Source organism: Chrysemys picta, chromosome 14 (assembly GCF_011386835.1).
Source record: "Chrysemys picta bellii isolate R12L10 chromosome 14, ASM1138683v2, whole genome shotgun sequence".
Lineage (NCBI taxonomy): Eukaryota > Metazoa > Chordata > Testudines > Emydidae > Chrysemys > Chrysemys picta.
Window position 1 is genome coordinate 38,732,306 of NC_088804.1, and position 14,442 is coordinate 38,746,747.

The 14,442-nt window shown below is 61.6% G+C and overlaps 1 protein-coding gene across 5 annotated transcripts in view; it reads right to left on the bottom strand.

Moving 5' to 3' along the window:
• Window positions 1-14,442, bottom strand: part of GSE1 (Gse1 coiled-coil protein) — a 343,522-nt gene that overhangs the window by 44,642 nt on the left and 284,438 nt on the right. For 2 of the 5 annotated variants that reach the window (XM_005292260.5, XM_005292261.5), the window contains exon 3: window positions 5,524-5,742. The exons of 2 other annotated variants lie outside the window; for them this stretch is intronic. In XM_005292260.5, the coding sequence (XP_005292317.4) occupies window positions 5,524-5,742 (219 nt within the window). Of the gene's footprint in view, window positions 1-5,523; window positions 5,743-7,302; window positions 7,972-14,442 lie in introns of those variants that run through there. One more of the 5 variants, XM_065567292.1, reaches the window with a different exon arrangement.

Sequence of the window (14,442 nt, forward strand, 5' to 3'; positions counted from 1 at the left end):
GGCACCCAGCAGTCGCCGGCTTCGTTATTAGCAGGGCAGTTTGGCTGGTGAGCGAACGCACGGAGGAGCCTTAGGCAAAATAAAACTTCACTGAAGCATGGCAGTCGACGTGGGGGCAAGGCCGGCGTCTCTCCTCCGCGTTCTCTCAGGGGACAGCAAATGAGATGGCCTGTGGATCACTCCATCTGAACCGAGTGTTTAAACTGCCCCCTCCAGACACGATGCCGAGGAAAGACATTAGCCCGGGAAGCAGCAGGGAGAGCAGGCAGTTGTCTAGGGAAAAACACGAGGGAGCTCGCCAAGGCGGAGAGGAGTGAGACCGGGCCTCAGACCACGGCTTCGAAGGTGGTTAGAAAACCCAGGGCCAGGGGCGCAGTGCTGGGTCAGCTCTGCAGATAGGTCGGCAGGCAACTGGGCAATATGGGCTGTCACTCCATGCCAGGGCTCAGCTGGCACCGCAAAGAACTGGAGCAGCCGGAACCGCCAGGGAGAATCAAACCAGTGGCTCCGGGTTATCGGAATGAGACAAGGAAAACCGTGGCCGTGTAACTGGCCTGCAGTGATGGTGAGAGCATGTGTGCGTGCACGCCAGGCTCCCCCCGCCTCTGCCCCCAGTTTCTGTGACTGCGGCAGAGCCCACAAGCGGGTACGGGGTGACTAGAGCTCCCCGACCCTGCCCACGTGCCCAGCATGGGCAGCTGCGCACTCAGATCTGGGCCGACACAGACTGTTCTAGCAGCTGTGGGGGTCTGAGGCTCCCCTCACGCCCGCCTCCTGCCAACACTGCCCCTACTGCAGCACTGCGCCTCCGACACGTCCCCCACAACCCTCCATTGGCTTCCATCCTGCCCCCTACTGCTGCCCCCTCCCTGCGACTGCCTCAGCTCCTTGGAGAGACTCTGCCCCAGCAACTCCCTCTTCCCCGGCTTGGCCTGGCCGCTCCTGCCCTCCAGCCTCCCTGGGCAGCCGGCTCCAGCAGCATCAGGGGACCAACCGTCCCCGTTCACGGCGCTGGCAGGGCGGCTCCAATGGGCTGCAGCACATTTCCCAGGCCACAGTCCCCCGCAGGGATTGGCGCCAGCACAGACCCACGAGTCGGCTGAAGTCCCACCGCGCAGGCAGAGCTCTGTCTGCAGGCACGGCGCTGGGCACCGCAGAGAAGAGGGAGGGGACAGTCTAAGGCCTGGCTGGGGGCCTGCTAAGGGCTCTCGCTAAAGGACTGAGAGGTCTGCCAGTGGGCACAGCAGCAGTCAGTGCGTGGGGCAGCAGGAGGTCTTCCTAGTCCGTGCTGCCCAGGGTACTGCAAAATGCCACTACCCGCCTCTGCAGGGTCCTTCGCCTGCCAGCCCCGATTCTAGGCCACGGCTAAGCCCACCAATAAGCCCGGCCTCTCCAGCTCCCTGGGAAGCAGCCGCCCATGGCCAGGCCACCCAGAGCGATCAGAGCCAGGGCAGGTCGCTCGGGGCGTTCGGCCTCCCGTGCAGGGGGTGCAGCCCGATGCAGACAGGCGGCTTTCCCCCATACCCTCCCTGTCCCTGAGCTGAGTTCCAAGCCGCTCAGTGCATGGAATGCGCAGGGAAGCCAGCACTAGATTTGCACCCGGGGGCCATGGACGGGCTGCCCCAGACGGGCCTGGGGTTTGGTGCCACCTGGACCTGGGACACACAAGGCATCATTGAGCTTTATTCCCAGGATCCTGACCCTGTCCCGTAGGGAGGGACCTGGCCCCAGCACCCCAAGCCCAGCTACAGAAACTGCTCCCCCTTGGGACTCGCCCCCCCGCCCCATGCCCTACAACCAATCCAAACTCCCTACAGCCACAAGGGGCAGCGCGTTCCCCAGGTGATCCCGTACCCACCATCCACAGCAGGAGCATGGCTCTCAGGTGCACCCGCGTGCCAGCTCCCCAGGCCTCTCACACACAGATTGGTCACAAGTGCAGACCAGGGCAGTAGTGGGCCAGTGCAACCCCCCAGCATTTGCATGTGTAAAGTGGGGACCGGTATCTACAGACGCACCTTGCAGGAGGGGAGACAAGCAGATGCACCTGCAAATTGGGGAGCTCTTGGTAAGTTTGGTCTGCGGCTCCGTCCTATGGAGACCGACACTTTTCAAAGCTGTTCCTCAGAGTCCCACAACCCTGAGCATCCGCGACTGAGTTTTGTGCGCGTTGCCCCCCCGCTGTTCCCCTCAGCTGAGGATTAGCCGAAGGGATACAAGGAGCAGGACTGGGGTAAGGAGTTAGCAGTGGGCAAGTCTGCTCTGGGCATGCAGCATCCGGGCTATGGAGGCCCGGCCCAAAGAGACCGGGGAAGAGATGCAGCCCTTTGGGGAGTCCCAGGTTGATTCTGTGGAGGGAACCAATGGACGGTTCGTACTAATTCTTCCCATCACCAGCAAGAGAAAAACATCCGCTGAGGATTTAAGGATGGTGAGATGGAAACGGCTCTGCTCCTGACGCAGATCTGCTCCTCACTAGCCAGAGCGCCCGGCTCCTTGTCCTGCCCTTGCGGGTCAGTGCTGATCCCATGCCAGGCGCTTGGCACACAGGGATGTGGTCCCGGAGCCGACGGGCCTGCAATCTAGGCAGGCCCCAGGGAAACACAGCAGAGGGAGCAGGGGAGGAGGGCAGGGGAGGCAGAGTGCTTCTTGAAGGAGGGCTGGAGGGGAGGGCAGAGGCATGGGGAAGTGCCCTACAATCCACTCACACCCCGGGGGGGGGGGGGTCACTGATCTCACTCTCCACAGTGCTGTTCCCAAAGACAAGGGTCTCTCCTGGGTCCCCACCCCTGGAGCCGCGCTGCAGCTGACTGGGACCCCCAGACAGGCCAGGCCCAATCCCCTGGGTCCAAACACTCGCTGGTCAATCCGACCTGGCTCTGAAACCTGCAGCTGGGCCCCCTCGAGCATGGGCTGCACCGATGGCTGGACCCCAGCGGGGCAACCGGAAGCAGCTTCTGACCCAAATGTAAGGCCCGTGGGTACTGTATGGAACATGCAGGAGGAAGGCACAGCTCTATACCAGCCAGCCAGGGGCTGGCTGCCCAGCGGGGTACAGGGTGAGCCCCTGCCCTTGCCCAGAACTCCTGCCAGCGCGTCGCAGCGAGGGAACAGCGCCGAGGGCCGAGGGAGCCTGTCCTGCCAACCACAGCCAGTCAGTGCCTGCTTAGCACCACCACTGGGCGGCTCAGCACCGCCCCCTGAGAGCGTTCGGGCGGCTCCTTCAGCGACAATTCAATGAGGTCAGGAAAAAAGCCAGCCGCTGCCAGCTCCCCCGCCCTGCCGAGCGAGAGGCGCCTGCCAGACAGTTGATGTGACAGGTTTAGGGCTGGCAGGATTTATGGAACGCTTGGGCTGTGGGAGAAACAGGCTGGCACAGAGACAAGCAAACAGGCCCCGGCCTCAGCCACCTCGGGCTGGGCTGGCGCGAGAGGCAGGCCCCAGGGCCCAGGAAGGGACGGCGGCAGAGGGACAGGGCGGCGGCTGGGGCTTGGCCGACATGGCCAAGTTAGCTCGGCGTCGCTGTCGGGAAGGAGTGCGGAAAAGCTGCCACCCCCCAGGGACAGAGCTGTGCTGGCCACGCCCCAGTGCAGAGCCAGGAGCCTGGCACAAAAGCCCATTTGCTGGTCTAGCTTATTGCGTTCAGGCAGGTAGGTTAAGCTCTGGCCAGTCTAAGCTGCATTTCCAGGGGGGCAAAGCTCCGCCAGCCAAGCCTTCAGTGCCGGCAAGGCAAGGCAGCCTCAGAGGCCCTGAAGGGGGGGGGATGGGGCACAATGGGGCTGGCAAACACAAATCCCGCATGACCACGACCTCCCGCAGTCCTTGAACAGCTTCCTGGCCTGGCTACAGCCTTCAAACCCGGCCTGCAGGGTCGGTGCAGGGAGCGCCAGGCCAGGCGCAGTGCTGCTCCCCAGGTGGCGCTTGCACGGCTTGCCAGGGGCCCCCGTTCCACCCCCCAGGTGCTGGGCACTGCGCTGTGGCTAGGGAAAGCCGCACGGGGGCCCAGGCCTCATGTGTTCCCCGTGGCACAGCCAGAAGAGAGGGGGCGGGCGGCGGGGCCAGGGCGGCGGGAGGGGAGGGCTTTGGTTTACGCTGGCTGCTCTATTTCAGCTGAGCTCCCCGCAGAGCAGTCCCGTGTGTGTGACGAGCGAGCAGTAACAGCAGCCACGGCCCTCCCGGCACCTTGTCCTCACAGCTGGGATCGGAGCACCTCCAGCCAGCGCCCCAGGGCACAGAGCCCCCAGGGCACAGAGCTGGGCTCCGCAGCTGGGTCTGGGTTAATATCGGGAAGGGGGTTTAAGTGGGGAGTGGAGACAGGTAACAGGGTGTCAGAGCGGGCCTTGGATTGGCTTTGAATGATGGGGACATGCCCAGAGGCTAGGGTGACGGGCAGTAACGCCTTTCTCTACAACTGCATTGCTGGCCTTGCAGGATCTGGAGATCCCTTTGCTCAGAGCATTGTGCCCTTGCCCTGCCGTAGCCCTGGGGGGCGAGGGAGCACAGGGCCCCCTATCCCAAAGACACAGGGGCAGACACTGCTCAGACACAGGGCCTGATCCTGCAGCCTGCTGGGCTCCCGCTCCAAGGCAGTCACCCCACTGATCCGCACAGGCGTTGCCAAGCAGCCCATCCACACCTGTCTCACATAAAACCACGGTCCTGAGTCCCTGAGCGATCACAGCAGTGGGGCTGTTAACCCCGGCGTCCTGCCCGGTCTCTGGTAAGTAACACTCTGCCCATCCAGTATCCCCCTTCAGCTTCAGCGAGACAAACACTTCTTCCCTCCTTGCCCCAAACGACTGCACAGAGCATTGCTGTGTGCTGTTCCAGCTGCAGCAACCCACCCCCGAGGCGGCTGCATCTCAGCACTGTGTGGGTGATCCCTGCACAAACAGTTGCCAACCCACACCCCAGAGGCACCTGCCTCTCAGCACTGGGTGGGCAACCCTGTATAAAAAACTGCTGCATTTCATCCTAGAGGTGACTGCATGGGGGTGGGGGAATCCTTGTGCAACAGCAGCTGTGTTCCGCCCCAGAGGTGGCTGCATTTCAGTACCAGGTAAGTGACCCTTATATAAACAGCTGTTACATTCCACCCCAGAGAAGGCTGCATTTCAGCACAGGGTGACATGATCCCTGTATATCCCTTAACCTAGCCTCACTGGGGGGCACTGGGAGTTTTGATTCAGGTTTGTAAAGCACTTTGAGATCCGGGGGTGAAAGGTGCTCGAGAAGAGCAGAGTAACGCCATCACCGCACGCCATGTTCAATGCCCTCCCAAAGCGGGTGCTGTGCATGGTGCTGGACGGGAAAATCCCTGCCTGACCCCCACTGTCCATCACTCAGCTTCGTCCTGAAGCTTGGGGCTCCTTGAAGGGAGCTGCTGTGAGTGCCTGGGGTCAGCTCCGACCTTAGGCGAGTATCTCAGAGCGGGGCTGGGCAAGGGGTCTGTCTCAGGCACTCCCTCCTCCCCCACCCCCCCCGACGTCATTTCCAGGGCCCCTCTCCCTGCTCCTCTCTTACCTCTGGGTTCCTCTGCCTGTTTGGCCAGTTTGCGCAGGGCGGCAGCGAAGCTGGAGGAAGGCGCTGACTGGACTGACAAGGAGCTGTTGGCCGCTGGGCTGCCATTGGGCACAAGGGAGCCATTGAGAGGAGAAGGGGTCAGGGGGCTGACGGTGGCCGTGGTCCGGGTCGCGGTGGAGAGCATTCCTAGTGAAGGTGACTTTGGCTCATGGCTCATGCCTGAAACAACGAAAAGAACAATCCAGATCACCGGGAGAGAAGGCGCCCGAGTCACCCGAGAGTCGCGACTGCGTGCAGGGACAGAGGCCGGGGCAGACGACAGCAGTCGGCTCCCTGGCACGGACAGAGGCAGCCCAGCAGCCATTCACCCCCGGCACCCAGCAGGGCTTTCCAGCCGCAGATCTCAAAGCGCTCTGCAAAGGCAGCGCCCCCGTTTACCAAGGGGGAGACGAGGGACGGGGACGGGGACATGACTGTCCTAAAGTTGCCCCCAGTTGAAGCCACGTCTCCCAGCTCCCTGGTCACCAGTCACGGCTGCCCAATGCCCAGCAAGGCCAGCACGGGCGGTAGTGGGGGAACGGGTGCGTCTCTTAAGGGAGCTGCCCAAGCCCGCGCCCAGCGGTTGCCCAGCAGGGCTGGGAGTCTCCTCTGCTTGCACCCCCAAACTTGGATCAGCCTAAGGGGGCAACCATGTACAATCACCATAGGTCACCATCCACCCAGGCCAGCTGCCTCCCTGGTCTCTCTGGGTGCTACATGGAGCTCCCACTCCAGCATCTGAGCATCTCCCACTTGAGGTACCCTCCCAATGCCCCCCTCCAGAGGGGCACGCTGCCCCATCTGACAGAGACCACGGGCCAGGGCCCCAGAGCTTGTGAGGTTCCTAACTTCCCTGGGAACCTAAGGAAAGTGACTCAGCCAAGAACCTGTGGTGGGGCCAGGAATTGGACCCAAATCCCCATTCAGTGCTCCACCCACTGGACCATCCTTTCCACCCACACAGAACTGCATCGAAGACGCCGTATGCCAACAGCGTCCCAGCTCCAAAAGGAGCCCGCCTGCCACATCAATACTGATACAAGCCCAGCTGACCCCGTGCACTACGAGCGCCCGACCCTCCCCTCGCACTGCGGACTCCCAGGAGGAGATCGCCGTTACAAACGAGCCCATCTGGAGGAAGTCACGGGCAGCCGTGTGAGGGGAAGAGGCAGAAACTGATGCCAGGCAGGTTCCAAAGAAAGCAGGAGCAGACCTGCCCAAAGGGGAGAGGCAGCGGCGGGCAGACCATTGGGGCCAGATCCCAAACACAGACGTCTTGGAAGAAGGCCTGGGGTCAGGCTGCACCGGCCTAGGATCTGCTAGAACAGGAGCTGTTGGACTTTCAGTCCTTTTCCCGAAATCCAGTGGGAGGGGAGGGAATCAGAGACAACAAAAATAGTGAATCTAAGCTCTGATTTCACCATCCCACTGGGACTCACAAGATCGGACACTGAGCGAGCAACTGGGCTTCCCCCTTTGGCTCCGCGGGGAAGGGGAGGGGAGAAATAGACGAGGATTTCAGCCAAAGGCAAGAAAGTCTTTGAAACCCTCCTGCCCGATGAGCCCAACCGCCCCCTGGCCTGTGGAGTCGCATGGCGCCGGGGGCACAAAGCATGGCCCCTTCTCCCATCCCCTCCTCCGAAACCCAGCCCCAGAACAATGAATCAAACGCCCACCCGGTGCCCAGGTCAGCCAGGCCACTTCCCTGCAAAGGAGAGAGTAGAGAATCAAAGAGCTTACAGAGCGCAGGCCAGCAGGTGACTCCCGGCTTCCGTCAGCTGATGGCTCGGGGGCTTTGGGTTTAATTTCTGTAGCCCGCGATGGATTATAAAAGAGAGCGGCGCTCAGGGAAACCCCATTCTTCCCAGCGAGCGCTCGGAGCTTATCTAACAAAGCAGCGGCACACAGACGCTGCTCCCCACAGAAACCAGGCTGACACTCTCGGCCGAACAGCTGCCGCGAAGTCACATGGCCCCAGCTGATCTGTAATATCCAGGGCCGCTTTTAGATAACAGTGGTGTTTTGTCAGCGCAGCGCCCAGCAGCAGGCCCTATTGAGCGCGTCTGAAGCAGCATTGATCCAGGAGTTTGACCCCGCCGTGTCCTCCGCTCTGGTGCTAAAGGCGGAAGAGGGAGAAAGCAGCCAGGAGCGGGCTGAGCCGCCGTGCTCGCCCATGAGTCTGCGAGGGCTGAGCAAGATTTAGCACAAACTGCACCACTGATTGCTCAGCCAGACACAGGGGCTGGAGGCCCTCAGCCGTGGCCTCGCAGCTGCCGCTCGGAGCAGCGCACGGGGAGAGGTTGCTCCAGGGGGCTGGCGGCAGCTCCTCCCGCAGTGCTGGGGGCTGGCTGTCCCCTGACTCCCTGCTCCGGGCTTCTCGCTCAGCTGGGAATGATTGGACTCAAATACAGCTTAGGAAAGAGGAAGGGCCATGGCTGCCAGGCGGTTCTGCCAATGCCCCTCATTCCCGACCCGCAGCCCCTGCTAGTCATCCAGCCCTGGGCTCCCCCAGTACCCACAGAGTTCTGCCAATGCCCCTCAATCCCGACCCGCAGCCCCTTTACCATCCCAGGTCTGGGCAGAAATTGCCGATCAGGCTTCACATGGTGGAAAGAATTGTTTTGTGGCAGAACAAACATCCATTAGCCCGTCACACCCATTACCCCCACGCCCTGAGCCAGGTGGGAATCCAGGGTTATGGGGTGAAGGGCCATTGCAGAGACGAGAACACCGACAGCCATCGTCGCCCACCCTCCCTTCCCGCCAGGAGAACATTCCTAGCCTGTGGGGCCGCCCCTGCGCTGCAGTGTCACTGCGGACACTGGGGCCTTAGCACTCGCTATGGACGGGGCAGGGCTTGGCTCACCTGCCAGCAACAGGGCGCCAGGAAGAGCTGCAAGGGGAGGACAGCCAGGGTAACTGGGTGAGCTCAGAGCCAGGCAGGCTCTTGCCAGCTTGTGCCAGGCCCCATTTGCCCAGGAAAGGGCAGGCTGGGGCATAGATTCTGTGCCTCTGGCGGACAGGCTGGCAGGAGCTGCCCGGCGCCCAAGCAGTGATCCGTCAGAGCCGCCCATGAACACTCTTCACTGCAGTCAGACCTACTCTGCCGGCTGCTCTCTCGGCTTGTAGCTCCAGCCGGAGCTCTGGGTTCAAACGGGGCCGTGGGGCGTTACCGCCGCACCTGACAGAACTGGTTTGTTGCAGGACGCCCTGGGGGAAGTTCTCTGGCCCTCCTGGGGCTGGGCAGGGATCAGACCAGACAGTCAGAATGATATCCCTGACCGGAGGCCGGCCAGGGGCTCCAAGTGCCAGGACAGCGCCCGCCACCTTCCTGCACTCAGAACAGGCTGCAGAGCACCGGAAAGCCCACATCAGCCCCGGGAGGCCAGGGCGTGTTGCCTCACAACAATCTCCTCTGGGCTCTCTGTCCCAGGCTGCCGTCCCTGCATCGGCGGCCCCCCCAGGGAAGCTGTGCGTCTGGCTCTCCTGGGCATGGAGGTGGCCAAGCAGGAGAGGGGACGAGGGGGCACACCAGGAAAATGCCACTGGGTTCAGAGGGAACTTGGCACTGATGTGACCCCAGGGGGCAGGTCACAGCTTCCCCCAAATCACCTCAATCTACAAGCTCCCCTATTATCCCCCCCTGCCCTGGCACCTTCCAAGGGACTTCTCCAACCTGGGAATCTTCCACACACAGGGGGGACCCCCACGCCCGGCTCCCATCTGCTGTGGCCACTGGAGCCAGGACTTTCCCTCTCCCCGGCTGCCCAGAGGAGCCCTTCCCATCGGAGGCCCAGCCAGAGCTCTGCCGCAGAGCGGCTGGGCGCTAAGGGGGCCAGATGACAGCGAGGGCACAAAGGCTGCGCTTTGTCCCAGCTGCATGGCGCCACCTCACCCCTCAGCCCAGCTCCGGGGTTGTCTCCATCTGAGGAAGGCCCCATCTAATCAAGCCTCTGGGGCGCTAAGCGACCGGGCTCTGGGGGATACAGCCCAACCAACGGGACCAGGGAGCCCAGAGAACCAGGCTGGGAACAAGAGCTGGGCCCAGCCTCCTAGCACGTTCCACACGCAGTCTCGGTGAGGCCTGGCTCGAAGCCTTTCCCCACTCAACGCAATCCCCGGACGGCACCTCAGGAAGGGCCCATCTTCACGACTGCCTGGCTGAGGCCTGGTTCCATTTTGCAGCTGGGCCTGGGCCATCACTTGAGGCGCTAGCAGGCTCTGCAAAGGCGGCCCGTGAAACCCTGGAGCTTGTGCCATTGTGCCCTTCTCTGCGCCGGACAGCAGGCTAGTTCTCCACACAGGCCGTCTCGCCTCAGAAATCTCCGGCACGGCAAACCGGGCTGCCCTTGGCGAGCAGCCGGCGTGTCTCACAGCACGTGGGCTGAGGGGGCAGGGAGCCATCTTTAGCCAAGACTTCCTTTCTCCAGCATGCTCACTGGCCACTGGAGTAAGATGCGTGTCAACAGCCAAGCACTCAGGCGCAGTGCTAAACCAACGGCCACCCAGCTTTCCCTCTGGCTGTCACACGCTCTCCGGTCACCACAGACTCTCCCCAGCTGGACAGGAGGCGAATTTCTAATGTAAAAACCAAACAAAAACCCTTTCCAGCTTCCTTTCTTCCCCACCCCCCCGGCCTCTGCAGCTCCTCAGTGCCCTATGTGACACAGCCCTACTGCAGTGAGACAACAACTGCACCGCCAGCAGGTCTCCAGGCACGGTGCCACGCACAGGGGGCCTACGTGTGCATTGAACAGGGATGCTTGAGAAGGCAAGAACTAGCGCAGGAGCAGCTGCTGCACGTCTGTGGGGAGACGGGGAAGAGGCAGGGAGAAAGCCAAGCACTTGAGTGGCCCGATTCCTGGGGAAGATGGAAGGGGAGGGCGGTGGTTCTGGAGTGTCACTCAGCATTTATTAATCTTTGGCCCCGGTGGCCTCGAGAGACACCCAGCGAGCCCGAGCTCTCTGCCTCTCCCCTCGCCTCTGCCCTCATTATAGAGGCATTTATTAACTTCTGCGCTCTCAGCCATTGACTGGAGTCTTGTCTACATGATCAGCTCATGTAAATTCATTATCCTAACAGCTGGGAATAAAACCCTGCCTGAGCGGGAAGGGAGCTGACGGATGAGGGCTGTGGGGGCGGCGTGTGCCAGGCAAGGGATCTCCTGCCTTTTATGGCACCTGCTTGAGCCAGAGGGAACGGGCGGTGGAGGGGGAAAAGGGGCTGCAGCCCTGAAACATCTGTTCTAAACCAACATGCAGCATGTCAAACAGCAGCTCTTCGGCGCGCTGGGTCCATGAACTCTCCCAGAGCCGTCCCTTCCCTAAAGCCGTCGCCCATCACCGCAGCCTCCGGGGCTCCTCACAGAGCCAGGCTGCAGCGCCGGCAGACAGTCACCAAGGCCCAGGTTTTCCAAAGCATTTAGACTCCTAACATCCATCGCGAGCGGCGGGGGCGCCCGGTGGCCTGCGCGGTACATGTTTGGTGGGTCCCATGCCACGGCAAACCCCCTAAGCGCATCTCAGCAGAGAAGCCTGGGCCAGCCTGGAAGCGAGCCCCCTCTCTCGGGAGCAGAGAGTCGCTGCCCGGGCTGTCCCTGTCGCGTTTCTAATGAAGCTGCCCCGTCTCCAGGGCTGGCAACTCACCCCGGCGAGGCCGGATGGGAGAGGCACCAATCAGGACTCCTGGGTCCTGGTGCTAACTCAGCCCTGTCTCCTCGGGCCCTGCAGAGCGAATGTCACGGACTCACCTCAGCAGGGCGCTTTGAGATCCCTAGGTGAGCATTACGGCTCTTGCTGCCACACCCCTCCTTCCTGCAAGGCACCCGGCGATAAGGAGCCCGGATGGGTTAATCAGTAACTCCCCCATTCACAGGGAGCCGGACCAGCTGTCCCAGGGCACCAGCCGATAGAAAGCAAGCCTCTTCTCCTCCATTAAGTATGGCATCTGTATCCCGCCGCACCCCCCTGCCCAATAAATGGTTCAAGAAGCATTACTAATCAGCACTCTGCCTGCCTCCTGCCGATTCCATAATTACTCCTTCCTTTCATCCCCGGCTCTGCGCAGACACCAGACCTCAGGCCTGCTGCCTGGCTGCTCTGTAATTACAAGCTAATAGCTTCACTGAATTTTCTGCTGGGGCCCAGTTCAAGCACCAATCCCGCCCCTTCCCCCTTGACGACCCCCCTTGGGGTAATTACACCCTGGAATGCCAGGCGCAGCAGGCCTCCGCATTTCCTCACAGGAGCTCACTGGCGGCCTGAATTACCTAATCACCCCACTCGGTAATTCTTCATTACCAGAGAAAGAAATGTTTGTGAACAAATAAAGGACGCCCCAGAGCTGGGTGCACTGGGCCTTCCCCGCCCCCGCAGGCTGGGCCTTCCTGTGCCCCCACCCCACCCACATACGCCTCTCCCAGGGGGAGACACACACAGAGCAGGCATCATCCCCCTCCAGCAGGGGGCAGGAGAATGGACAGACACACAGAGCAAGGATCATGCCCCCCCCTCCCCCGCCCGCTGCCCCCTCTGGCAGAGGACAGCAGGACAGACAAGCTGACAGACACAGAGCAGGGCTCATCTCCTCCAGCTGGGGGCTGCTGGACAGACAGACAGACACAGGGCAGGGCTCACCCCTCCAGCTGGAGGCTGCAGGACACACATACAGCATGTGATGCTCAGCTGATCTCCGCAGCTGCATAATAAATTCCTTGTTGCCTTCGGCATGTTCCAAGCTCACTGGCACAGCAGCAATTTCCCCAAAGAACTGGGCAGGAAGGGATTCCCCCTGGAGGGGCAGTCAAGCAGAGGGGGTTTAACGCCTAGGCTTTCATCCCACAGAGACCTTGGGGTCTGGAGGGGAGGAACGAGAGAATCCGGGGGCCGGAAAAGACCGATTTCCACAGGTCAATGTCTCGGAGGCCTTGCCCCGGCGGCCTGAGCCAGGTTACAGCAGGGCCAATTGCCACGACTGAGTGCAGTGCCGATGCAGCTCCCCGGGCACGGTGACCTCCTGCACGGATGGCCCTAGGGGATTACCCTCCACCCTGGCAGTAAGGAGAATCCCGAGGTGCCAGTAAAACGGGGAAGATGCCAAGGCCATGCCTGGAAACCAAGCGGTTCCGAAGAGGAAGACAAGCTGCTCTTCCTATGTCAAGGCACACGGCGACGCGCTCCTCAGCAGGACAGACGCTGGCACGCCTGGCGGCACCGCAGTGCCCAGAGGAAGCCACATCTGTGTGGAGGGGCTGGGCGCGTGTGAGCCTGGGGCTGGGTTCTTGGCTGCGTGTCCACGCTTGTGCCTGTGTGCGTGTGCGCGCACGGGAGGTCTGTTGCTGTCTATATGGGTCTGAGTTCACATGGATCTGTGTGGTCTTGGCTGTGCACACAGGGCACGTATGCATCACAAGTGCTGTGCAGAACACTGGGTTTTGCACACGTCCTGGCTGGCACATGCCAGTGGGCGGGGCTTGCACGGTCGCATGACATCCATCAGCTGGAGCCTCAGGCTTCTCCGAGCCCCTACCCTCAACCGAGTCGCAGGCTCCGGCCCTGGGGCCCTGAGTGTCATTCTGTGCGGGGTTGGACCTAGCCCATTTACTAAGAATTTCTAGGGAGATCCCAGTGCTGGGGCTGGAAATGCTTCAGATCCCAGCTCAGCAGCCCGAGCGCTAGCCAGCAATGTGGGCAGCACGCAGCCCCGCCTAACGGCTCGCGGGAGATCTCGGGATCCGCCAGCCACTCGCCAGCTTGCATGGAGGGTGGCTGCAGCCCCTAACTACACAGCATGGCCGCGGCTTGCCAACACCGGGCGGGGGAAGGGGGCTGTCCGGAGGGGTTTTCTCTGCAAAGAACGCCCTGATACCTTTCAGGAGATGCCAGGCAGAAGCCCTGTGCTCCCTCAAAGCATGCAACACATCCACTGAGGGGCTCCAGTCTGCAGAGAAACAGGGTGGGTCTGGAAAGCATTTTCTGCAAGGGCTCTGCCATTCATCTCCCCTGACCCCTGACTTGGTCTAACAGAGCCTCAATTTGTTACCTTCCCAAGCCCTCTCTATCAACCCAGGCTTTCCCAGAGGCACATGCATCTCTGAACCCCCGAGAAAGGGGCAGGAGATCTGCTGCGCAGCCAACATTTTCCTCCTCAGCTCTTCCCACTCAAAGCCCCGGCGCCCCACGTTCTGGTGCAAGAAGAGAGCCATGTCGCCAGCTCCACGGAGGTGCCTGCCCCTTTAAGAAAGAGCGGCCAGTGCACAGCATCAGTACAGGACAGACAGGTCAGGAGATCAATCCCTTTCATTGCCACCCACCAAGTCAGGGCTCCCTTTACAAGGAGGGAGGATGGCTGGAGCCTGTCTAAAGGTTTCCCTCCTTCCCCACCACAGCCAACCTCCCTCGCAATCACGAGAGCATATCATGGAGAGTCCTTTAGGCAGGAAAAGTTTCTCTCTGGGGTTTCCCCCCCTTAATTAACAACAGTTCTGTCCCCCCCCACCCGGCCAGCCCCGAGGTGCAGCCTGAGCCGCAAGCTGCTAAAAGCAGCATCAAATATTCAAGAGACAATTTGGTGTTAAGAACTCAGGGCGGAGCCGGCCTGGAGAGAAAGTTCCCACCTGACCCCAGGGGAGGGGAGAATTCCGCTCCGCTTAGCTCTCCCCTTCCCCCCTCCATTAGCTCATGCGCAGAGATCGGCTGGGAGACAAGGCATGACCCCTCCCAGGATGGAGCGGGAGGGAATCCCGCCTCTGAACCTTCTGCAGGACCTGGGGCCGCATTGTTTCCCCTCTTGCCTGTGCTTGGGGGTGTCACCTGTTCCCTAGAGAACCTGTGCACACGCGCGTGCACACACACTCCCCGGCCCCCTAGATATGGAGTGTA